The sequence below is a fragment of the Macrosteles quadrilineatus genome, unplaced genomic scaffold (assembly GCF_028750875.1).
Source record: "Macrosteles quadrilineatus isolate MER2022 unplaced genomic scaffold, UCM_ALF_1.0 Scaffold_1__1_contigs__length_201487025, whole genome shotgun sequence".
Taxonomy (NCBI): domain Eukaryota; kingdom Metazoa; phylum Arthropoda; class Insecta; order Hemiptera; family Cicadellidae; genus Macrosteles; species Macrosteles quadrilineatus.
The window spans coordinates 157073762-157101437 of NW_026542594.1; the positions used below are offsets into that span (position 1 = coordinate 157073762).

At 34.1% G+C, this 27676-nt stretch overlaps 1 protein-coding gene across 2 annotated transcripts; it reads right to left on the bottom strand.

Moving 5' to 3' along the window:
• Nucleotides 1-338: 338 nt before the first annotated feature.
• On the bottom strand, nucleotides 339-26572 carry LOC128988193 (glutamyl aminopeptidase-like). Of its 2 annotated transcripts, XM_054409456.1 has the most exons (18): nucleotides 26097-26572; nucleotides 25375-25404; nucleotides 21984-22136; nucleotides 19728-19916; nucleotides 18452-18534; nucleotides 17511-17716; nucleotides 16797-16977; nucleotides 15982-16207; nucleotides 15395-15549; nucleotides 14081-14329; nucleotides 12998-13156; nucleotides 11449-11683; nucleotides 10572-10755; nucleotides 8148-8369; nucleotides 6769-6911; nucleotides 6396-6525; nucleotides 5697-5919; nucleotides 339-5003 (listed from the first exon to the last, which is right to left on the bottom strand). In XM_054409456.1, the coding sequence occupies exons 1-18, from the start codon at nucleotides 26134-26136 to the stop codon at nucleotides 4857-4859; spliced, it is 2955 nt and encodes a 984-aa protein (XP_054265431.1). In that variant the 5' UTR covers nucleotides 26137-26572; the 3' UTR covers nucleotides 339-4856. The 2 variants fall into 2 exon arrangements, with proteins under 2 accessions (XP_054265431.1, XP_054265440.1); XM_054409465.1 differs by lacking the exon at nucleotides 25375-25404.
• Between the last annotated feature and the right edge of the window lie 1104 nt (nucleotides 26573-27676).

Sequence of the window (27676 nt, forward strand, 5' to 3'; positions counted from 1 at the left end):
TTGGCCTTAGAGTTCTTATGTTTCGAATCTCGTCATTAGTTGCTAGTTGAAACAAGAGCAACCCAAGGTGATCCGTAGATGGTTGGAGGAGCTGATGGATTTGCTGGTAATTTTTCTTTGAAGGGTTGGCTCTAAGTGTTTCTTCAGCTATAGACATGAAATATTCATTGAACAAGTTTGCAATCATGTTGGGGTCTCAATGAGTTCATTTGATATATTCAATCTAATGAATATATTAGATAGGTAGGTAGGTTTAGATTTAGATAGATAGGTTAATAATAATTATGATAAGGTTGAGTAGGTACCTACTGAATAAAGTTGCTTCAGTTGTTGTTATTTGCAATTTTTATTTACTTTTTACAATTTTGATTATAAACAAAATAAGTTTACAACTATTAAATCAAGTTTACACGCAGCAGTAACTTATTAAAGACACTATAGACATTTATGGCTTGTTTGTAAAAATATATACTTATTTAGCTTATTAAATATAATGTATACAGACAGATCTTATTCTAAGCACCCTAGCTCTAAGGAAACAATAATTTATTGTTATGAGCAAATTAGGAGAAAAGTGTATATCTGATGGTTTTATCGGTAGATAGGTTACAATTTGTGGATCAAAGGAAATTGTATCAAGAGCATTGCATTCAATAATAAAATTCTTCTGGAAAAATCAAAGCATGCATTTAAAGCACTAGAAGTGAATCACCCATGAGGATTATAAGCACACCCACGAATAATGACGTAATTTATTGAAGTTAAAATTTATTAGCCGTTAACTTCTGCTATTGCAAATTGCCAATGAGATGACAATTTGTCGCTCCAAAACTGAGAAATGCAGCAGAAATACTTTGAAATTGCAATTCATTTGAGAGTTTGTCTATGCTACCTAGCACTCTTTATTAATGATTTGACTAATTTTAAATATATTTTGTAGCCAGGAAAATTCTTTATAGTCTTTTAGAGAGAAACATTACTATATATTTTTTACAACTGATATGCATTAGTTAATCTGTTGTTTTGTGTGAACACAAAATCTCCACAATGAAACTCCTGTCTCACTTATTATGAAGTATACATTATCTCTTTTGATCTAATTTAGTTGTTTTGTGTTTACAGGTTTTAAATTCCTCAACGCTTTCTTAAATTGTAATAAATAACATACCTAGTCTAATTTACAAAACTCACAACATATACATCAACAAAATAAAAGTAACAGACACATAAATATGTAAAAACACATATTTCAGTAAAAAAAAAAACACACAATATCAATAGTTAGAATAAATTAATGACATTGTGTAATTGTTCATGTTTTTAATTAAACAAAACAAATGCATAATTTATCTATTTTGTCACAATTTAGAGTATGTACAACATAGCCTTTATTCTTTATTAAAGATTACAACTAATAATACTGATACATAAGAATGGTAGCGATTGCATGCTTCCAACATTAAATGAGGAATATTTTTTTCTTACTACTGCACCCAGGCTGTTTGGGTGGATCACCTGCACAACAAATCACCACTTATGGATACCAAATCATGCTGTAAACTGTATTTTATTTGATAAATTAAAAATTTTTCAAATAAATTATCGTTATATGAATGCCGTAGTTTGCATGTGACACTATGGGACCGAGGGATCATTGCTCCCCCTCTCTTATGGGGTAATTTTCAAAAACATCTGTGGGCCCATTTACTAAAGTGGCCTTGATCATATGAGGACCTGACATATACACTAATCAGCTATATTTACTAGTAAACACGTTGCTCGAAATCGAGCAATTGCAAAGAAGTAAAGTAGTTATTTAAAAACAAATAAAAGTCATCACAATTTCCGATGAGTTTAAAAGACTTTGAATTGAAAAATAAATAACAGCAATTAAATTATACAGCTGATCAAAATGTAAACAATTATGTTCTTCATAAGGATAACATGGGAACTTTAACAGCCACTGGGGCAGAGCCCAAGGGACTTTTTCAAAAATGTAGGATCAGTTTGCAAATCTACGCGACACGTTCTTTCCAATGAGACGTCAATGGATAAAATCGGTTAAGAAATGGCGGAGGAGTTCAACCGACAAAGTTTCATGTAGCGTATTAATTATATAGATTGTGTCAATGTACTTTAGTTCAATTCAACTTGGCGATATCATCCAAGAAAACAACAAATATAACATACAAGAAAATCGCTATACCTGTGTACTCTCTTGCAACATTCCTTTTGTGATATTACAAAAAAGTTTGCCATATTTGATCAGTTGTATCCAAGTCCAAGTATATTTTGTGGTCTTACTATGCTTAAATGGCGATTCTATCATTCCACACTATTTTCTAAATTTTAACGCATTACTCACATAAAGCTTGGAACCTTAAAATTGAACCTACAGAATGTTTAGCATAATTAACATATCAAAACTATTTCATGCATATATGTATAAATTAATGTCAAAATTATTACTTTATGTTATTTATGTTTTTAACTACATCTAAAATATTTTTTAAAAGTGTGATATGGTAAAATGATGGACAGATAGTATTTTATAATATTTACAAAATTGTTCTACAATTGGTCTACCTCACATAGGTACAAAAATATAAAATTAAAATCTATTTTTTTACTACTAACTAATAGCATTTTATAGTTAAAATAATGAGGTAATATTTTAAACACTATTTTCAACCTGGACACTTGGATGTATAAAATTATAAAATCTCCAAGTACCTAGATTTGCTACTGGAGTTTTAGTAATGTTTTAATAAAAATAAAAAATATATATACTAACAAGAGTTTCTAATAAATATGAAGAATCCACTTTTAGCAACATAAAAACTCTGAGAAAAATTTAGAAATTTAAACTAATTGACTCCTTATGACCACTTTAAATTCACATCTACAAAAACAGTTCAAAATTTATCATAAAAGTAGCATCACAAGTAGTTTTTCTTATTGATCTTAATATTACCAAAAGACCTTTATAGACTATCAAAATTACTCAAAGCTTTTGTATAAATTTTGCACCTACATAAAGAAATTACTTTACTGATATTATTCTATGATAAAACCTGTACCGGTATGAATTATTCCTGTGAAAGAAATCAATACGTTAAAACAAGTAAAAAACTTATGAATGGTAAAGGTTCTGTAGAAAAAAATTAAATACTGTACAAAACATAAGGTATTGTTAAATGTTTTATGTCCATTTTCATACTATTATTTCAGTAGAAAATATTATCAAATTGAAACATGAATCATTTAAAAATGTATTAATAAGCAATTCCCGTCTCCTTTCTTCGCAATAACGTTGTTTACCATAGTTTGGGTTCTACAATTTATACCTGGTTGATTAATTTCAAACTACACAAAGTATTTATGATGGTTCCAATTATACTTGTTTTGGTATTTTACTAACTTCAACAAACCTAAAGACAATTCACTCAAAACTTTTATTTAGCTTGAAATAGTAAAACAACTTTTGCAATTTTGCAATTTATAATATTTATTTTAGGCATGATTCCATATATAAATTTGTATTTTAATTTTTATAGTTTGGGCATTGTAAATATGTTTCATGTTATTTTACCCATGAATTATTGTATCCATGTTTGCTAATTGTATTATTGTTCCAAGCCAATAAAAGCTTTTAACGCATAGTAAGGTGTGATACCGGTAATGGTTTATTTACATATATACCTATAAATATTTTTTATTTAAGACAAAGAAGAGCTATGCGGATGTTGCAATTTGGACCTCATTGGACACTCATGCGTACCAACCTAAATATATATTTTTTAATAACACATCACAAATTTACACTTTAGGCCCAAACAATTTATTCAAATTGAGTTACATTATCTAATAAAATGTGGTGTGTCTCAATAAAATGTCCTTATTCTAAGATAACATTCTCAATTAAATATTGTACAGTTATTGTTCAGTTATCATATTATAGTATTTCAACCTTAATTTTTAACTAAGACATCCTAGTTAAGAGTACATTTTGTTTATTCATTTCAACAAATAGGAATGTGTTTAGAAAATGTTATACTATATGTTCAATATATTTTTCTTTGAAACCATAACAATAAAATCAATCGATTTGGTTATTTAACCATGAATAATTAAATATTAAATAAATATTCATGGAAAGGATATTTTAAGGAAATTGCAGCCTGGTAAACTATCTAATTCAAATTAAATTTCCATTTACAGTTGTGTAATGATATATTACGTAGGTAGTTATTGTCAATTTATTAGTAATCAGTTTACTGTACATTGATTTTTTTTTATTTAACTGGCTGTGGATTTTTATTAACTGGTCTACTATTTAGCACAATGGTGGATTGGGAGAGGTTACAGATTCTTATGAATTAGTTACGGTTCTTTGAAATGTCACATTGTCTGATGATGATTACTGTACTTAGGTTTCATCAAGGTTTATGCATGAAATTCTTCACGAATAATTGGATCTAAATATTTAGCCAGACAGTATATAACAATGTTTTCTTCAATTTATTATTTTTAAGAGCAGGTTTGATTCATTGAAATGTATACATGCTCATAGATGAGAAGAAATGGGGGATAAATAATAAAATAAACATTTATTTTCTCAAAATAAAACCGTTTTAGAACAAGTACCGGTAAAAGACAATGAAACTATTGAGTTATACTACTTGATAAAATAGCTCACTTTGGTGGTTTTTGGCACAGTTACAATATGTCGGGGACCACACGTATCTATTGACTAGTGTCGGAGGAGATCACAGAGACTAGAGACAGAGAGGCATGACTCCGGAGTCAGGCGTGCAGTAGAGAGTCACACGGGCGAACTGTCTAGTGTGCCGGAACTATCTCTCCAGATAGTTGGTGAGCCACTGAAACATTGGCTCCTCGTTGCGTCTCACCCAGTGGATGTTGAGCTGGATAGTCTCCAGACTCTGTTCCAGTGATCGACCTCCGGATCCCACGTTCAGGTAGCGGAAGAACTTGGATACCTAGATAACCGTAAATGTTGTGAGAAATGGGTTCTTAAACAGTTACTTCCCTCAAACGCTAAGGGTTATAATGTCTTATTTCATTGTTGACTCTATTGTGGTCGTCAGTTTAAAATTGTTTGAAATCTCTAACATTCGGTGACTTGGCTGAAGTTTACCCTAATTTTAGCTGGCTATACAAACAAACAATTCCTTATGAAGGATTTAAAAATACTTTGTAAGGTTTTGTATAAGGTTTACTTTGTAAGGTACTTTGTAGGTTTCAAAAGTTAAGCTACATTATGGTATTTCAGACTTATGATAAAAGAGAGTACCATTTTGTAAACTCGAAACAATATTTTCATCTGCTTTTTGCTATATTTATTACCATAGGTATTGAAAATTTAGTAGAATAGAAACTACTGCATGGATAAAACATAACGCCTGAGTGGATTTCTCATTGCTATGTATCAGCTGAAGAAAACTTTATGGTTAGCTCCGCGTGAAGCACTGTAGAGGTTTTGTTTTGTTTACAATTAGTTTCTTGTTTTTTTTTTGGTAATTTAAAACCTTGTTTTACCAAATAAAACAATCTAATCATAAACAATAACTCGTTCTATAGTTATATAACCAAACAGTAAATCACAAATCATTAAATTAACCATAAAATAATAGAAACAAGACCCTGATACACAACGTCTAAACAATGTTTACCTCCTTGTAGTCAAATGGAGTTGAGAAGTGGGACGTGACACTGCCTATGAGACTCCCCATGGTGAAGGTGGAGTTGCCAAACAGACCCTGTAGAGTGGTCCAGTGCGCCTTCAGATGCCTCCAAGCCAGCAGCCGGCCCTCTGGGTTGGAGGCAACTGTTGCGATCACAACCTTCACATCCTGCGGTCGCACCTTGTCTCTGTCCAGAGTCGCTAGGAGATACCTGAGAAAACAGTCAAAAGTTGGTTTGATTTTATGAATGCAGTAGAACCCCTCATACTTTCAGGTTTGACATCAGGACATCACACCATAAACAGAACAAAAAAAAAGAGATAAGGGTAAAAAAGGCTTGCTCATTTATAGCCGTACTACATTTGTAATGGAAACACAAAAAAAACTACCGTAATGCATATGTCAAATAAAAGATTTATCTGTTACCTCGTCCTACTGCCTGGGAAAAAACCAGGTTAAACACCAGGAGTAGTGAAATTGAGGAGGTTGGACATTTTTGGTACTCTAATTTTGATCAACTTCCTGATTTCCAAAAAGTCTTAAATTATTAGTCTTGGTTGTAAGTTCAGTTACCAGTACTGAAAAATACTCAGTTACCTTTTACCTGATAGTTTTTTCATAAAATGAGCAAGTTAGTTTAGTTAACCAGTACTGGCTACAGCAGATCGCTGCTGGTAATATGCCTACCTCTGTAGTATCCAGGGGTCGGAGGCCACTCCCATGACTCGGAGCAGTAGTTTGCGCTCACTCGGCACTCCACTGTTGTTGTACTTGGTCCAACAGTACTGCCACTCCTTCACGCCCCCGTACTTTATACCTGTATGGCAGTAGAGGAGTATAACACTAGGTTAATGGTTACTAACATTGAATACAATTTAAATTCTTGAAGAACAACAATAACACACATCTTACACAAAATAATGTTACCAAGATAATAAAGTAAATGTAAGTGTGTGTAAAATTTAAAAACACTATTTCAATACATTTTTGTATTGATAAAATAGACAGTTTTCTCACAATAAAATAAAGAATTTGCTTTTTGTATGTCAAAGAAACTTACCAGCTGAATAAACCACTTCACGAAGATTTGGTGGTATCCTGGTCCCTTTAGTCATCCATGAGTGGAACTTGGATTTAGCATCTTTTACAGTTTCCTCAACATCACAGAGAACAGCTGATGCCAGTATGTCTGACCTCATTAATCTGTAATCATATATTTGGCAAAATGTACAAACATCAAACATGTAATACATACAAACATAGTGTAGTTTTGGTAGCAATCAAATACAGTTGAACCTCTATAAGACGAATTTCAAGGGGTACGGGAAAAATTCGTACTATAGAGGTATTCTTAATAAAGAGGGTCGTTTTATCGAGGTTTAATGCTGCTGTTATTCTTCTTATAGAGGTTTCTCCTCGCTCCAAGGTTTCTCCAAACAATGACTGAGGAAGGAGGAGGGATGGGTGGGGGTTTCATGTTGAGACAAGCTTCTGTTTGTTTTGAAAACTACGTACTATGGAGGTTAAGATTATGACAAATTCGTCTTATAGAGGTCATGTTCGTCTTGTAGAGGTTTTGTGCTAAGAATATTCGTTGTATAGAGGTTAATCAGTCCTAGCCCATGTCACACAAAAATTCGTCTTATGGAGGTTTTAAACTTAATTACTACGTTGTATAGAGGTGTTTTTAGCATTGACCTATATGAAAGTGTCAAGGGGATTAAAAAAAATTCGTCTTATCGAGGAATTCGTTTTATTGAGGTTCGTACAAAAGAGGTTCAACTGTACGAGGGATTTGATTTTTAAGTATTGCCTGTTTCTTTTACAGTAGCTTCTGCAGGGGGACACTTTAATCACAAGAGTTATTAGGTTTGTTGGGGGTGCAAGGAAGTGAAAAATTCCCCACAAGGTAGGTGAAGAGGGGCGTAATCATCTCTCGGGCCCATAACGACACAGCTAAATCTAGAGATTGCAAAACACGGGCCTGAGATACTGAGAAAATGCAATAGAGTATTTTGATTCATAAGTTATTCTCTACAGTTTATTAACAATAAACTAATTCTATCAATGTTAGAAGCTGGATGGCTGCTTGTAGGGATGATCAGTCTTAAATAGTGTTTCCACTTCATTGCTGTTGCAAAGTACTCCACCAAGATACTTCTTTCGTTTAAAACATTAAAATCGCTAAGTACCAAGCTCGAGCTATGGTGAATGATGCATCTGTTTCCATCCATTCTGTTTGAGGTCATCAAATTTCTTTTACTCACTGTTTTAAATTTTCAACAATGGTTTTTTTTTATTAATCATTGCATATGGTGTTATTGGAATGCTGCCATGTAGGTTATTTTTCCTCTAGTACGTTAGCATAACATGAGCTACAGTACATATTAGACCAAATTACCACTTCAGTGAATTACTCCAAGTGTTAATGTAACTCACTTGTTCATGTGCGTGCCAGTGTCTTCCCAGCCCAGTGAGTGAGCCACGGGTCCCAGCAGATGTTTCATATATCGCAGGAACAGTCTGTACGGAGCTGCTTCAGACAAGTAGCGACTCCAGGCCTGGAAGTGTTCCAACGCTGTTGCCCACGGCACGTACTCTCTCTCCTTGAGTAGGTACAGGGACAGCTCCATGGGTACAGTGACATTCAGTAGACCAGCCCTGAGGGTAACAGAGTGGTAATAGTAACATACAATAGTTTGTCGCTGTACTAAATGTAAATGTAGGCTTATCCTCAAATGATAGATTGCTTTGAACCAAAAATATTTTTCTGTTTTCCAAATCACTTTTACAATCACATTGATATTTTGAACTGATTTTGTAGTGTCTTGATAGTGATTTTAGCTTAAGTTACATTATAAAAATAACAGCATCATTGAAACAGTTGCAAATAACATTTTGAAATTATATGATGTTAACAATAAACTTTTGAGTAAGCCATATCAATTCCCAAAACAATAATTGGTTAGGTGGTTTCTTTAGTTAACATTTCAACTTCAATTCTAAAACCCATTACTTTTATTCAGAGGCATTCAGTGGCGTAAGTACATCGTGCAGTGTCCCCCCACCACAGTACATGTAGATGGCGCCCGACCCCCCATCAAAATATCACCATTTATGTTTTATTCGTTCTTCTCAGTAAAAGCCGTAATTGCAGAAAAATCCAAAAACTCTCGCAGACGTTTTTCATCTCCATCTTAATTGCTAAGAAGTTTTATTTTTATTTTAGTTGTGCCCGTAATTGAGCGCTGCGCGCGACTTGTTCTTCCGTACAGACTTGTTCTTGTTGTACAATACACAACTTATATTATTATTATTCTCCCGCGGTCAAAGAAACAACATCATCTTTTTCTACAATAGTGCAAAAATCTTTGATATCTTCTCTGGTCTTGTAGACATCATCATCGTCTCCAGCGGTCACAGAAATATACGTCACCTTTTCCACAATAGTGCCAAAATCTTTGATATCTTCTCTGGGTCTTGTAGACATCGTCTCCCGCGGTCACGAAAAAAAAACGTCATCTTTTTCCACAATAGTTCAAAAATCTTTGATATCTTTTCTTGTCTTGTAGACATAATGTTTGTCTCCCGCGGTCACGGAAACAACCTAATCTTTTTTTTACCCAACTGCCGCAAAATCATGAACAAAATTCTTTAATCATGGAGACATAATCTCCGTCTCATGCCGTTACAGAAACAACTTAATCTTTGTTACGTGATTGTGACAACATCATAACATTTTCTTCCGTCTTTTAGACATCATCCTCATCTCCTACGGTCACGGAAACTGCGTTATCTTTTTCCGCGATTGCAGCAATTTTATGAATACCTTCTTCGGTCTGTAAGACTTTATCACCGTCTCCCGCGGTCACGGAAACAACCTAATCTTTTTTTTACCCAACTGCCGCAAAATCATGAACAAAATTCTTTAATCATGGAGACATAATCTTCGTCTCATGCCGTTACGGAAACAACTTAATCTTTGTTACGTGATTGTGACAACATCATAACATTTTCTTCCGTCTTTTAGACATCATCCTCATCTCCTGCGGTCACAGAAACTGCGTTATCTTTTTCCGCGATTGCAGCAATTTTATGAATACCTTCTTCGGTCTGTAAGACTTTATCACCGTCTTCGCGTTCAAGGAAACAACGTCACCTTTTTCCCTGATTGTGTTGAGCTTTGACGGTCAGACCTCGGCGCCCCCTTGACCTCGGCTTCCCCCCCACTGGGGGATTGCAGGAGTGTTATTTACGCCACTGGAAGAGTCATGTGACCCATAAATTTGGGGGGGGCACAGCCAGGACCCCATCCTACCTGGAGGTTTTGGAGAGTATAAAACACCCTCATAACACTTGGTACAAATAACTTGCGAGTAGGATGACCACATAAGAAAGTAGAAGAAATGTATTTTCATTTGGATTTTTATTTTTATTGGGCTACAACATTTTACAATTTTGTTCTTTTACTCACATAGATTTTAGTTTAAACTAGTGAATATTTCCCCCCTCGATATTAGTTAAATCTAACACTTGTTCTGCATTTTTTACTTCCCAGGGCTACAGGACTATACTATTCTTGTCTTGCTAGTTCCCATCTCTAGGTCGTTCATAGTAGCCATCAACTACGGTATATAAGAGATAAACAGCAATCTGTGAGCACTCTAGAACACAGTGGTAGTGAAAGATTTTAACTTGGTTACTTCCCACGGAAGCACATTAGAGACCTTGATTTATAGACAATCTTTATAAAACAATCAATCTAACAATTTATTATAATCTATTGTGTGAAATAAAATAATAATAGATAAAAATTTGACTAGTATTGGATGTAATAGTTTGTGCAGTTTTATTTTACAATACCTGCAGAGTGTGAAGGCATCATCAATGAGACTTGCTCTGTCAGCTGGACTGAAGGCTGTGTGGTTCAGTTTCAGCGCTTGTATCAGATCATTCCACATCTCCTCGTCGTAAGTGACTCTGTAGAAGCCGGACTGATTCACATTGGCCTTCAGCCACTCAATGTTCGGATCAACCTCAAACTTGACTGAAAAATGTAAAAGATCAAATAAACAAAAAAAGACAATAAGTAGGGTATAGGTATAGAAAGTAAAGCAGCAACCATAGGAAGGATAACTATTTTAAATTTCTTTTTTTAAAGATCCACTTCAGTAAAACTAGTTCAGTAATTTAATTATTGGTTAAAAAACCAAGGAAGATCTAAAAGGTGAAATTTAACACTTTACCAACAGAAATACTAGCCTACATTTATGATGCCTAATTCTTCTGTTACAAAAAAAAATCTTTGCTTGTCTTTACCAATGAGAGGGCCCGTGTGGTACTAGAGGTTTATGTTTGTTTTTCCCTAGGTTTAGAGGTGATAAATAGTAAAAACTCTTTCATAGTGAGGGTATATTATAAGATAAGAAAAAGCAATAAATTGACTGCAAATTTTTTATATAAAAATTTCCTTGGATTAATAAATAACAAGATCAAGGTGGTATCAATGGAAATAAACAGTATAGAAAGGATTACTTATAAATACTGACTATAGCCTAGTAGAAACTTGTAAACAACCTCAGCAGGTAGGAATGACAAACCGACTGATTATTTACATGATTTATCTTCTATTAACCATTCCAACCCATTTTGAAAGTTGTCAACAATGCATAAACACTTTTAGCATGTACCCAAACAAAAAACAGTTTAAAATTACAGTTTTATTTCATAGCCTACTCACTGTCAGTCATATTCATCCACACAGTTTCCTCTTCATCGCTGGTGTCGGTGTAGTAGCTCAGAGGGACGTACCACTTGTAGCCGAACTGAGACTTGGGCTGGTCCAGCGGGATGCTTTCATTGGTCGGGTCGGGAGTCAGCAGGAACCTCGTCTGATTGGCGTACACAGTGCTGCCCTCTCTGCTGATGGAGATGAGAGGGAACCCCATCTGTCTCGTCCATGTGTCCATTATTGTCTGAAACATACTCGCACTGGAACTTGTGTTTTGTTTCGTTATTTTGAGGAATGAAACAAGAGGAACACTCCAATTATTACAGTTGGGAAAACTGGTATCTAGTTCCAGGGTCAGGAAATATTCCCTGCACACAGCTGTGATGCAAAAAATTTTCAAGCATGTTTTTAGGCTGTCAAGCCGGGATTATCTTTAAAACGTCTTGATAACAATTTACTTATTTTCTCTGCTATCTTTATGAAAACTAGTTGCTCTGCCCATGCTTCACAATGGGACGAGACTACAGAACAAAATGGTGTGGTGTTCTTTAAATCTACTGTTAAACATTTTAGTATACTTTATACATTTTTTAATAAAGGTAAAAGTCAGTCATACTTATAGTTTATTTTAATTATGATCCCTTTGGTTTATGTATTTGCAATCAGCTGTGTGGCAGAATCAATACTATCAACTTTATTGCATACACGGGCGAGCATGCTCGGCGTTTCTAACAGATGGTTGAGCATGCTCGCGAACTTGCTTCCCGCCACCGCACTTTACTATTACTTCTCTCGTGCTGTGACAGTCTGACAAAGCCTTTACCTTAATTCAAAATCGATCTTAAATAAAGCTATCCTCTACTCAAAGAATAATGACGAGCCCAGCGCCGAGCCCAACATGCTCACCGGTACGAAGGCTCGCAGACTCCACACATGGACAAGCATGTTCGCCGCCAACACCGTCACAAACATGCTCACGAACATGTTTGCCCGGGTATGGGGGGCTTTAGATTTTGAACTAATAAGAATAACGAACAAAATCATAGCAAAACATGATTGTGATTTTTAGTTATTTTCTTGAATGTATTTCCTATGTACTGACAATAAGCACAGCCCACTCAGGGGACTGCTCAACACCAGCTTTCTAACAGACCTTTTTTTAGCATTATTTATCTCATTGTCATTTGTTTATGTATTCCCATGCTTTTACAAAGGTATTCATAAATTACACAGATTTATTTTAGATGCATCAAGCTTTATAAAAACCTACAAAGCTATCAGAAGACCTAAAAACCTTCTCAGAGCTGGCCATGGTCCCCTATCCCTGCGGCCTGCACTGCAGTCATCCATAGCATTCTTATAGACAATATTTCTCTGGACATGAAACATTTTGCATAGTGATCGAACGATTTACTAGTAATTGTATGGAAACAAAGATAAATAGTTATTGTACAGTATCATCATTATTGTTAAAACAAACCATACACTACCCATGTATTTTTCAGATCTCAAAGTTTACAAAATAAGAATATAATAAGAACAAACATTTTAAACTTACCTTCACTTGAATAGTGTTATTGGCATGTTTACTGAGGACTGTCCACAGATCTTTGGTGTCAGCATTTGAATACTTATGGGTGTTCAAGTAGTCATTCAAGCCACTGCGGAAAGTGTCTTGGCCCAGAAACTTTTCCAGCATGTAAAGCAAAGCTGCTCCCTGGAAAGTCGTTTGACACTTTGTAACATAAGCATTCAGTATTATAATTCCAAATTACCTTACTTTATAGCCAAGGTAAGTCAATTCTGTAAATTCTTATAGGGAGCATAATAAGTTAACAGAAAGAAATGAAATTATTAAAATACGGTAAAAGCACACAGTAACTGCTGGTAATATTTTAAAACTGTATATTATGAGTTGATTTAAATACATAGTTAAGATTTTTCACTGTAAGACTACCATAATATAGAGATTAATTCTCAATGTGCAATTGGTACAACATGGCCGAAATAATGTTCAGGATGAGGATTGCAGATACCTAGTGTAGTGACAGACAAACCGGTTGGTAAAGTCAAGGACACAGTCAATGAAAACCACCGTTCACAATTACAAAACAGTTTCGTCAAACATAAAAGAGTTTGGTTGATGAAATTGCCTAAACTTGACAAACTTTGTGCCTACTGGATTCCAAAGTCATAACGGATTATAAAAAGAAAACAGAGACTTGTTGCAGCATAAACATTTCTGGAAGACTATGAAACAATTTTAAACCAAGATTAAACCATTTCTAAAGTCAATACACCTAATTGGCTTGGATTGATTTCCAACCGAAAACTCATCACAGAGCGAACCTCACAGTTGTTGTATAGGATTGGAAAGGCAGCGCTCATTTTAAAACTCAACTGAAGACAAAGTACAAAAGATCCGAATTCTACCATAGCTAGATGGAAAATGCTCTGATGCAGAGTGCATAGGCAACAGTCCAGCCCAAGCGGTGCCGATGCAAAACATCTAATACTTTCTGGACACCAGTGATGAGCCATTGATAGTAGTAGTGAGCCATTGATAAGGATTGATTAGTTCTTAGTCAATTTAGATTGAAATAAATGTATTTTCAATTAATAGTGGAGACCTTTTACTTACCTTGCTGTAAGATATTGTGTCAAATATGGCCTCAATCTCTGTCGGATCATGAACTGACACAGATATCGGATGGCTTGATGCTAAGGCGTCCAAGTTAAGGCCAGGTTGAGTCTTCTCCAGTACAAACTGGTCCATCATGCTCCACCCCGGCATTACATGGTCCACCCCGAGGTACTCAAGGAAGCTGGCAAACCCTTCGTTCAACCACAGGTCGTTCCACCAACGCATTGTCACTAGGTTCCCGAACCACTGAAACAAGCACACCACGGGTAGACATCTATTCATCTCATTCTCGCTGGTTGCTTTCTGTGTTAGTGAAAAGGTTGATCTTTTAAACACAAACAGGAAAATTAACGTTTAACAAAACCAATTATAGTTCATCTCATTAAAATTTAGGAACAATCATCCTCTGTGCTTCAGTCTCGTAGGCTATTGTTGGTCTCAGTATTGTATACATTTGTTTCTCATACATTCAACGCTATTTCAAGTTTACTATAACAACTGCGAGGGAATTATGAAAACGTGCTTGATTTCTTAAAAAAGGGTTCAGTTGCTTTCCAGATTTGATTTTTGAGTTGTGTTAATGTTTGTATATAAAAATAACTGTACCAGTATCTTGTCGGTTTTCAAAGATTCATAAATATTTTGAAGAAAAAGTACTGATTTACTCTTTAAAAGCACTTACTTTAAAATAACCGTATTCTTGGAAATAATGTTAATGGAAGCCGAAGTGGAGATGAAGGCTCGATCCTTTTACAGCTTATTTTTAGCTGTTTTAGCTGGGTGTTGTGTATCATGTAGGTACCACCACTACAGCACCCACTAGTGAGCTGTGAACATAAGGTTCCCTAGCCCTACTACTCACACTCATGCTGTTATCACATATGATTATTAATAGAATTAGACATTTCATCACCAAGTTAAAGCTGTCCCCAGTTTAAGAACCAAAATGGACAAACAATAATGTGTTTTGATGTAAATTACTGATTTCTATAATATGCCAAATTTTTTACCAAGTTAAACGTCAAACTGATAGAACAGCTTAATGTAATCTATAACATCTTTCAAATGGCAGTAACAAAAAAAAAAAAAAAACGGAGAGAAAAAAATTTAAGACTATAGTTCACTCTGTGAGTAGCTCATTCAACGAATCTTTTCGAATAGAAAATAGGCTACAGCGGATCCGTATAGATGGGATGTCTTGATATCACACAATCTTGACCTGGTGTGACACTACAGCCACCCATTGGTGAGCTGCGGCCGACGTTTTATTGGTATTGTATAAAAAAGTCACTGGTATCACACAATCCTAACCTGGTGTGACAGCTCATGAGCCACCACTACAGCCACCCACTGGTGAGCCGCGGCTGACGTCTCGTTGGGATCGTACAGGATGGAAGTCTCTCTATAAGTGATCAACCCCCAGTTCTCCATGGCTCCCACTCCAAAATCTGGTATTGCTATCAAATCTGAAATTAAATGTAAATATATCAAACTTTTGATCAAATATTTTACAAGCTTTTAGGTTTACCCAAGCATAAGTTTTTGTACAGGCTGTTGGTGATTGGCAATTGGCGGGAAATGATGTGAATTAAGAACTTCACAATCAAGTAGATTCTCAATTAACGCAGCCATTATGAACAAGAGCTACGAAGTACAACTCTTTCCTTTTGGTTGAGCCAGAGTAACTAATGCACATGCGTTAAACTGCGAACACAGTGCTACTGTGGAGAGTAGGGGAAACAGAACTTACTTTCCGAAAGTACCTCATATATAAACACAATTGTGTTTCACACAGTATTTAAAATTATAGTTTAACCCAATGGTAAAATAAGGGTTTTACCCTATCAGTTTATAAATAAAGTCTTATAAATCTATACACTTTCATTCATCCAACCAACCTTGTTTTGGTAGTGGGTAGTCGACACCGAAGAACTCCTCGTAGTGGTCCATCATGCTGATGGCGGTGTTGAGGGCAAACTTGGCCTGTGGTATGAGGTCTGGAGGAGCATACACAGATACAGAGACACCCCGGGCCGTGTGACCGTTGATGTACTTGTAGTCACACACTACGAAGGCCACAAGGTATGTACTCATCTCCACCGACTCTTGGAAGTCATCCCTCAACTGCAACGGCAAATATATGTCAAACGTCAGTATTGGAGTTGGACCTTGAATGTTTTTAAATCAGTCCAATTTAAAATTCTCTGTAATAATTCCAATGAAAAAGGCTATTTAATTTTCTCATAAGAACATTAACCTCTTACTGAAGGCTTTGAAAGGTGAAGGAAACTGGAAGTTACTTGATGTTGTATGAAGCTAGGCATCATATCTTACAAATTACAATGAACAGTTCTTTAAAGGCAACATTTATTTAGGTATTTATTTTAGATATCATAAAAAAGTCAAAGTTGATCAGTGCGATTACTTTTTCTCTATTAAATATTGAGGGAAGAAAATCTTCTGCCACACACGTACGATTTATATGTTTAAGTAACGTGCTAATAATTTTCATAAAGACACAGTAATTATTAATTCTTGGTCAATAGTGTCAAAATATTATTTAAACGTGTAAAAATAAGATGTTGAAAATGGAAAAACATGTGTAACCAGAAAAATAGTTCATAGTTATGGTAGTTGATGGTATAATAGACAGTATAAATTAAAATCAATATAGAAACTTAATAAAAAAGTTATCAAATACTTGTTCACTTACCAGCCCTGTTCCCATGTAAAATCCAGCATCTTCAGTGTTGATGATTGGCATATTGAATAGAGATATGTGAAAGCGATCTCTGAAGATTGACATTTTGAAACGAGCTTTGAACTGGGGTTCGTCAAAACATGGGAAAGCGGCTCTGGCATAAGTTGGTTCAAAGTGAGTTGTTGCCAAGTACCTGAAAGAAAATCATATTGGTGAAGATCATTTTAAAACATTTAACAGGGTAGTTTTGGTCAGTTTCAGATATTTAAAACCTGCAATTTATCGTATTATGAGATGTAAGATATATGTTGATAAATGCTTCAGCCTAAATATTTCTACAAGTTGTTTGTTTTATAAACATCTTGTAAAATATTAAGATTCTATGTTAAACATGAAATTAATATCTACATCACCATAAGATACATTGTTTATAGGATGAAAACGTTATACAAAATGGATAAAGAGGAGAACTACCTTTTATCAGATATTTTTCCTTAAATGTTGTTACATTCCAGTTAATTGTGATGTCCGGCAGGTATTTTTAGCTATTATTCATTGCTAATTCCAAAACAAAGTTCATGTTAATGTGATTTAAAGTTTAGCTGGACAATATTTTACTAGTCTATACCTAATTAATCATTCAACTTCATGCACATTGTTTGAGCACAGACTTTTAAAGTATCCCTGTAATTATAGCTTATTAGATAAGTGTTTTTGATAGCTGACCTGCGCTCCCCATCCTTGTTAGTGTAGCTGCTGAGATAGAAGCCCTCGAGTTCTCTACTGAGTCTGGTAGCGTATCTCATGATCAGGGTGTAATTCACTCTCTTTCTGAACTTCTCCTTCAACTCCAAATACAACTGCTGCCCAGTTGAGTATTCAAGAAACCTAGCAACTTGTAGCCTGTGTGTCTTACGATCTGTTGTCACCATCTAGTTGGAAAATAATTGACAGTTAATAATGTTATTTTTGTTTAAAGCTAATTTAAGAAAAATATTTCAAATTTTCTCATATTTTTTAATTTAGTGTTGCAACTCCTGTAAATAGGTATTTTTATTTATAGAAATCCACCACATAAAATTGTTTTCAGTTTGATAAATAATTATTTGATATAAACAAAGTAATGACTTAAGTTTAACAATTTTTGTTGTGTGGTTTTGAAACGTATCCATTCTTATTTTGTTTGATTTTGTATGATTTTTTAAAGTTTAGACGAGGATCTTGTCCTATGTATCCGAATGAGAGGAAATCCACTGTATACTGTTTAGTACATACAGTAGAGTCCCACTATTCCGATGTAACTGCGACCGAATTTTATTCGGATTAGTGGGAATTCGGAATCAGCGAATTTCTGTAATATTTCATCATTGCACTCGCTGCTAATGTTTTTAGTTTGTCCTCAAACATGGGAGCCTGTAAGTCTCTGCAACGGCAGAAGATGTTCATGATTTCACTGTGACTGTAAAAGATAGCCTATTCACGATTTCGCTGTTACCTCGGAATATTTTTACAATTTCACCCTGACTGTGCGAGCTTTTGTTTTCCTAATCCCAGAAAGAGTCTTTGACGATGGGCGATCCAAAATCTTACACTAATAACGGGTAAGAATTAATTAATTTTAAGTAATTTTGTTCATACTACACTTTAAAGTTGCCGTATCTACTAACCTTATCAGTTATAGTGAGATTCTTTGAGTTCAGAACAATGAAGTAGGTATCCTTGTCTACGTTGAAATCAATTGTCACTTGGCCTGAAATAGCATAGGTATAAATAGATGAGGTAGTGTATTAGCTGAAAGGACTGTACCTATGTAAAAATTCGAATGACAACACCATAAGATGGATCATCAGTGTAAACGACACGAACATCAAACAATGCCTTCATCTGAGTCTCCCATACAACTCTACAAGCTAAATCAGCTTTTAGCGCAGGTTCGTTTAGATGACTGCCTTATGCTATCAAGGGCTCTTTAATGCAGTTTCCCCAGGCTTGTTCCATGTTACTTAAATTTAAATTTAAATAGATTTAATTTACAGTAAAATCAATTTAGGCAAATGGAAATTCGCTTAGTCTGTAGGTTTGCTGCGGCGGGGGTATTTACATAAAGATTGTCTGGGATAAGCTTTCAATCAGTTTGTAAAAATGATCTTTTAAGATACAGCTTTGACTGTACATAAAGTATTTGCAGGAGTGAAGTGACCAGTGTTGTTGTTGTTGTTGTTGTTGTTAGATGTTTTCACAAACTATGGATGCCATTGTAAAGGAAGACTTCTCTCATGTAAAAACCAGTACTCTACACTCTTTAGCGACAATATTCACTTTCATAATTGCAATACATGATTGCTGATCAGTTGAATACCGTATCCACAGTTATTGATGAGAGCCCAAAGGATAATGATAGACTAATTCACACATTTGATTGATTATTTCCTCATTGAGTTTGTAAAAAAAGTTAGTGTTAGCAAATTCATCTTAGTGTTTTTTGTTTTTTATTCTTTTAGTTCTTCTGTTCGTATTTCAGTTATTCTAGAAACATAATGATTACTTATCTGAGAGTGCTATTGAATTATTAAATGTTGCAGGGCGAACAAGTATAAAACAATTACTTAATTTAGGGTAACTTATACAGAAAGTGGGTTATTTTATTCAAAAATATTTTTGAAACTTTTAAGTTTGACCTATTGTTCCTGATGTATGGAATAATGTCAGATATTACCACAATGTTAGAACAATGTCATGCTAGGATATATAAAGAAGAGCACTTATTTTTTTTACTTAATTAATGTTTGTCTTAACTATGGTATTTGTCAAACATTAACTTCACAATCAATATTTTTAAATGTTGACAATAGTATAGATACCGTATTGAATGTTTATAATTCAGATCTGTTCAACAGAATTTGTTTTATTGTATTTAATCTCCCATTCACTTGAGTCCCTCACCTTTAACATCCATGGTGGTCAGGTTAGGATGGATGTTTATGTGGTATCTAGTAGGCTTGACAAACGTAGGAAGCCTATGGTTGTTCCAGGGGAAGATCTCCCCATTGGTTGCTATGGGGATGACGTTCCTCACCCCTTCCTCATCTTCCCCATCAAGGGAGGGAGGCATCTCCCCCGCACAGGGGCATTCTGTAACATCACAATGCATTTAGCCATAATCCTATTCAGTAGATTCAGAGAAGGTTTAAACATATTTTGACAATCATACTTCTTTTAAGATACAAAGTGTGTTTCAGTTTTAAAACATATAAGTACAAAATTTTGTCTATCAATATCAATTTCATAATATTTTTTGCATAAAAGACGCAGGTAGCTAATTTACAAAAATATAATTACCTACAAGGTTGTATAGTGTTATTTAACCCAAGAATGTTTTATAATACAAATAATAAGATAATATAAAATCATTACAGGCTCAACACAACGAGCAATGAAAACATGTTAAAATAATAAGATGAACGTAAATAGATTACTGGCTTATGTAAAAATAGACGTACTAAAAAATAGACAGCATTCGCTTCCTCAACAAGGAATTAGTTTATATAAATCTGTACATCACATTGTCTCTGGTTGTTAAATGTGGTACCTATTATAGTAGGGGCTTTTATTTTTCAAATTATTTTCTTTCTAAATTTAGGTTAAGCTGTTCAATAGGAGTTAAAAGCATTATTAACAAAAATTAGGGGATGCATCGATGCATGCCTTCCAAAACAAACACTGTTAAATGTACATATAACCTTAAATACTAACATTTATCTAAAATTAAAATGGAAAAATTTACAAACTAATTTCTTACGCATTTAATTTTATTTAAAATAGGTGATGAGTTTTATTACCTGTAAGTATCAACAAAATTACCACAAAAACAAAAAAATTTCTCCAATGAAGAATTTTTTTGGAGAAGTCATTGAAAAAGAATGTAAATTGCATCACTCAACTTCTTACACTATCTAAATTTACTATTGTATTTACAAAAACTAATACGGTAAACAAAGATTTTGATAAATATGAAAAACCTTTTGTAATGAATCTCATATAAATTTGGAAAATACTATTATCTCATTTTTGATTTGTAAATAAAATAAATTTCGGCAAATTAGGCTAAATGAATCTAATAATTTTAAGTTTACATTTATCTTAATGATATAAATAAACAAAACCTTTTTATACAAATAATTTGTCTGCTACACTCACGTTTATTTACTACATATGTTTACTGAGAAAAAAGCAAGGAGGAGGGAGTAATCATAAAGTGATATACTTAGGAAGGTTAAATTATCGCTTGAAATACATTAATTAGTTAACTACAAACAAACCATTATTTAATATGGCACATTTAAGTTTCATAATGATATTCCCCAAACTGTGGGTAAGATTGTTTATTTTGCTATTGTGTTCATAGTTGCAAAGGATAACGACAGTATTTATTTCTAAAACGAGGTAAAAATCCCCCAACTTTATTGCAGTTAGCTTCATAAGTTTTGTATCTCAAAAGCATATTGTTATCATCATGTACCTTTTAAGAAATACTATATTACGTTATAAGCCGGGTTTTCCTATGCGCGGAAGTGGAGAGCGGAGAGAGGAACGCGGAGAGCGGACTCCACTTGTCTTAGGTAATTTAATGTTACTGTTTTCCTAGAAGCAGAGCGGAACACCATGTTAATCTCTTTTCCGCTCTCTGCGTTCCTCTCTCCGCTCTCCGCTTCCGCGCCTAGGAAAACCCAGCTTTACTAGTCCTGAAAATAAGTGTTTACCGGATGAGTGGGGTACGGGATTACCATACGAGTCCGGTAAACACATTTTGGACGAGTGACGTACGATAGTTTAAGCCATACTACTAAATCCATTCAAATCTTTATATATTACCACCAACTAAAGGACTTGAATAAATCAAATACATTACACATTACATATATTTAGACAATATATACAAATAATAATTTAATTTAATAATAATAATAATTTAATATACAAATACATTTTACATTAGCAAATACATGGAACGATCACACTCGTACTTTAAACACCTATTTTCAGGACTAGTAAGGTAATATACTATAGTTCGGCCGCTTAGAAAACGACCTCCTCCAGCATTGGTTTAGCATTAGCGCGCAGGTCGTTTTCTAAGCGGCCGAGCTATAATTAATGTTGATATTTAAAAAAATAATGGTAGTAAATAAGTTTAAGTGTTACCTGCTTGAGGCCCTGCGTAGGCGATGATGAGGGAGACGGTGAAGAGGATAGCCATGATCACCGTGGCGATACAGAGCGCTCTCTTCTGGGAACATACTGCCACACCGTTGTGTTCGTACACACTGCGTTTGTGTATACCCGTCTGGCTGTCACCTGTAAACCATAAATAACATACATGTTATAGTAGAGTATGATTCAAAGAAAAACTAAACTTTAATTACATCAAAGGGATGTAATTATTATTTTATTCCTTTTACTATAAGCAAAATGTATCACTTTTCAAATATTATGTACTTTATAAGGCATTTATAGTAATGATAGAAAAAACTCCAAATAAAAATATGAAGCTTCTTTAATTCTTTTCATAGAGTGGAGTTATTTATGACACTATTTACGTTAGTCAAGTATTTGTAATACTTTATAACAGCATTTTATGGAAAATACTGCAGTGCCATTATTTACGTTCAAGAGCTTTAATATTGTTTTGACCAATTGGTAAGCACAGCAAATACTTTTACAAACAGTGCTATATTTTTTAAATTAAATTTGAGACTCTAGATGAAGTTACTCCTGCACCATGTTTTATATGTGCCCATAATGTTTGTGGAAAATAATGCAGTGCCATTTGTTCCATTCAATAGCTTGAAAAATGCTTTGACAAATTGGTATACAGCAAATACTTTTAGAAAAATTATATATTTTTAAACTTAAATTTAAAACAATAGTTAGACCTGTACTATGTTTTATTCGTGTCTGTAATGTTTTGAATCACAATTACATAAAATGTTCACAGAGACAACAAATGACCTTATAAGGAGTTTTTTTTTATTTAAAATAAATTCTATGAATATTGTGACAGTTAAAAATAAAAATAGTTATCATAACATGTAAGAGTTAAGTTATTATTTTCCCAAACGTATTACTATAGTGGTAAAATATATGTTTGACAATAAAAAATACATTGTAAGTTTAAAATATAAAGACATGCAGAAGAGTTCAGATCTAAATACATTACCTACTCAAGATATTGCATTTAGCACAGGGTTGAAAACATATGCTGATTTAAAAGATTTTGTCTCTATGCTATTGAATTATTTAGTGAATGACCCATACATGGATGGAATGACCAGCATGACAGTTAAGACTGACTTGTGTTGTTATGAGAGATATCAGTTTCCAGTTTCCCAAGCTTCAATGCAAATCTATTGTAACTAAAAATTCTGTTTTGCTCTATCTAATTGGAGAACCTGCAAAATTCTTAAGTATTCATTTGAACTGAATCTATTTAATTTTTAAAGAGGAAAGAGAAGCAAATAGTGTTTGCAATAGTCTCTCATTCATCCATAACAATAAACCTTTTTATCTTTTCTAACCTTTTTATATTTTACCTTTTGTATTTTTAAATGTTTAGTACAGTATCAGTTTGTAAGATATTTATAAGTTAGTAAGATATGTAGACTTTATTGTCTTATTTCCTATTTGTAATATTCTTACGATTAAATTAGATGCAATTATTTACATAAAATAATACTGTACATTTCCCACAAAACACCTTAGAATAACAATAAACTCTGTCATAGATAGTAAGATCAAGGCCCCACTAGAAAGAACAAGATCGACATAAAACAATGGAGTGACTTACAACATAGATAAAACATACTCCCTTACAATCAACAACAAAGAACTTTTACAAAAAACCTAATGGTATGGCAAACAATGAGTTAATATTGTCAGGTGATATGATACATCCTAACAACAACATTATAGGCTGCATAAAGAAAATTGTTGTCTTACATGAAAACATTACAACACATACTATAGCTACCAAACACATTGCAGTCCATAGTTCTTTAACTTCGGGAAATTCTTCATGATGGTCAATGGAATTACACACAAATGCATGCTATTTTCTTCAGAAAATTAGCAATAATTTTTTTCTTCCTCTTCTATTTCATTCCACCAGTGGATTTGATCATTGAAGCTCTTCATATGTAATAACCTCAGCAATATAATAACCTCTGCCAGATCAATGTTAAAAAGTATACATGACATGCCAATTAATTGGTTTTTGTCATAATAACACCTTTTAAATGTGATCTGAGTTTATGTATGATAAATGCTGGAATGGATTGGCCGATCTCTTGCTTCACTTCCTCCCTGTTACTTTTTGCCATATTCACATCTTACAACCAAGTCAACCTATTGGTATCCGACAGTATAATACCATCCTCTTGCTTTTGTTTCCTACAAAAATTTAACTTGACCACAATTTGTCCATGAGTATTGTTGTATTCAATCTGACCAATCCTTCAGAGACATGACTGAGAAGTAAAAATGTTGAGTGTTACTTTTTGTGTAAGTTAATTGCTTCAAGCAGGAACTCCCTATGGATGGATGGTCCAAGTACTAATCATATTCCTATTTTAATAGAGTAGACATTTACATAAAAATATGCATTTGTTATATATTTAACCTTACCAAATCCAACATTATACAGTTTTTTTACTGGAAGAACCTGGAATTTTTGAGGATAACCACAATAAATGATCCTGGCTTTGTATATTACCAAAAAATCATATCCAGTAGGAAAGTCCTAATTTAACTTTTTATCCTATGACTACCTTTTGGATGCAAAATGAAGATAAATACTTGAAATATATGTGTAAAGTAATCCTACTTCTCTTGTTGGATATAATAAAGGTAGATATTTTACACCAAATGTGTACACTTTCACTGAGTATGTTAGTCGTGGTACAGGTTAATCAAAGCGTATGCTGGTTAATAGCTATGCATATCACTTGTTTGAACTTCCTTGCCACATTTGAGGTAGAATGAAATCCTGAGTTTAATCCCAGTACTGTATAGGTAACTTATAAAGAGAAAGAAAAAATATCAAGCATAAAAATATAGGACTAGATTTTTTCTAATGTTAATACAACAAAAACATATTAGTCAATATAAAAATACAATATTTCAAACAATAAATTGAAATTTTACCAAAAATGTGGTGCTATCATCCTATACTATTAACTTCAACACTACATAACAGACAATGTATAGTAACTTTTTAATAAATAATAAAACCTAGTTATGGTTCTATACATGTAACAACCAAAGTGGGGTCGAAATTTGATCTACTCATGAGAAAATATTCTTATATGTTTTTTTAACCGTTTTTAATCTACATGCAAGGAGTGAATAAAAATCTCTAGTCTGGGTATGTCTGGGATATCACCTTCCACTACTTATGTACACTTGTTCTAATCTACCAATAGTGAGCACTGCTAGAGTTCTACATCACCAAACTTGTCATTCACTGTTCACAACTGTTTGTACAATACTACACAGTACACACTCAAGATGTTCAACTGAAAATTGCTCTTCCACTCACCACAGAATACAGGAACTGGCCAAAACGTATCTTCACCATCATGAAACAAATTTATTAGTTGGTTTCTTGCAGCAAAAGTCATGTATTTTAACATAAATTGATACACTGTTACACACACTTAGTATCAGGATGCTAGAATACACAGGAATTAATTTTATGTACAGTTAATGAGTTAATTAAGTTATACAAGAATGTTTTACTATGGTTGAACACATTAAGTGATGAATGCACTATTCCTATCTTCATTTCCATCAACCTTTCCGCCATAATAATTTGTAATAACTCTAAATATTTGTATATGTAGGAAGAACCTAAATAAACTTTCTCGGGTTTAGTAACTTAACACTAAGCACACCAGTAGGTAAGAACATGGTAAAGGTTAAGGAATTAGTAACTATTGTACATACTCTTCTCTAAAATAGAATTAGAAAGCCAATAGCTTACAGCTCAAAATCTGTAGTCATAATATAATGTCTATTTCTAACCACGAGGGAGGCTATCAAGGTCAATGACCAAAGACACAAGGCAAGAAATGAAACAAGACAGACTATAAAGCCCTCAGCAACAATATAAATTGGCCAATCCTCGATCATGTGAAGGTGACAGCCAAGGTCAATGGCCTATTTTAAATCACCCAAGATAACAAGCTAGACCTGTGGCTATTGGTAAAGCACACGCCGGGGACCTATATGGTATTGAAGTGTAGGTTTGCTGGTTTGCACCTGTCAGGAAAGCGACGTCGTCCACATCTTGCTCGCTCATCACTACGTGCTTGCGTCGCCAGACGACGGACTCGATGTCTCGCACGCTGGACACCACAGAGACCTTGATGAGGCGGTCTCTAGAGTCAAAATAAGCCACTCTTGGAGGCTACGAGGAACACTACTGCTCGCGACTATATACACGGACACATCGCGGGTACATCTACTGATGCGGCGAAAACAACCAAAAGCCGGGTCAAGTCCAGTTTAACATTCAATCGGCATCTCGTATTGATTAATCTCACCCACCTAAAGCCCGCGCCGCGCGAAGGAGCTGCTGTCTGGCGGCAGGTCCACGGACCACGTGTGAGGCAGGATAGCGCAGGACACGCAGGATCTTCGCTCCACAACACTTCACGTTGTTGTTGTATGGAGTTCGCTAGTGTAGCTACCTACCATAGAGTCATACTTTAGTGTTCTGTAGTGTCTTTGTTTTAGAATACTCGCCTCAGATTGTACTAGGAACATTTATTTATCGATTTACGCTTACAAATTTGTTTATATACTCCCCGACCTAAAGATATTGTCAGCATTCTTTTAATTTTTGTTTTTTGCCGAATAAAAATATACATTGCTTGTGACAGTCTATACAAACGTTATGCAATTTATTATGGACATTTCCACTATGGGAATTGTTGGACATTCTACTTTTTTAAGATTTAAGGATTGATATAATATGTTAAGTACGAGTTTTTTTCTTTGTAAAAAGAATTAATTTTGCCCTAAACGTAAACACAAAAAAAACAATAAAACAGACAACAGAAGTTAAATTACCGTACCTTACTAAAAAATACCGTTAAAAATACGTTCATACGTCGTCGAGACTGAACCCAGGTTAAAGAATCCATACTTACGATTTCAACGAAAACCCCTTCCATTTCAGATACCAATTTAAGAAATACGAGGTGGGAAACTGGCATTACGGCGCACATTTTCAGTAAAGCCAAAAGACCAGGATTTCTGAAACAGGGATATGTTGGATATTTATTCGTAACACAACTAAAGTTTGTACTACAGGTTTTCATATTAATTACTGAAAATGTGCAATATTTAATTTGAATGCAAAGATGCAAAGATTTTCGTATTTAAATGTAAAAGTAAAATTTCAACCTGTCACACATTACGAGAAATTGACGCTATCAAACGTTAAGAACGCTCGCATAACGATGCATTAGGAAAGACCAGATTTGTACAAAACATATTTATATTTTACTACTTGGATATGATTACATAGTCAATCTGCATATCAACACGCACACGTTTTCTACATTAAATCATCATACATGTTTAAAGTTATGCATGAGTTTTTCAGTTTAGCAGGAGAGAACACTTTTCTCTGCTATCTTTATGTAAAGGCAAACCATATTTTATTTTTATAATATGATTTATTATTAGATTTTTTTATGTAAAAAAATACATAAATTAGCATACATTCTAAATGGTTTCAAGATGTATATCAAGGTAGTCCCATGGATTGTGGAAACTTGAATATATTATTTTAGATTTCAAAAGTAGTTTGCATGAATTACACATTACTCAAA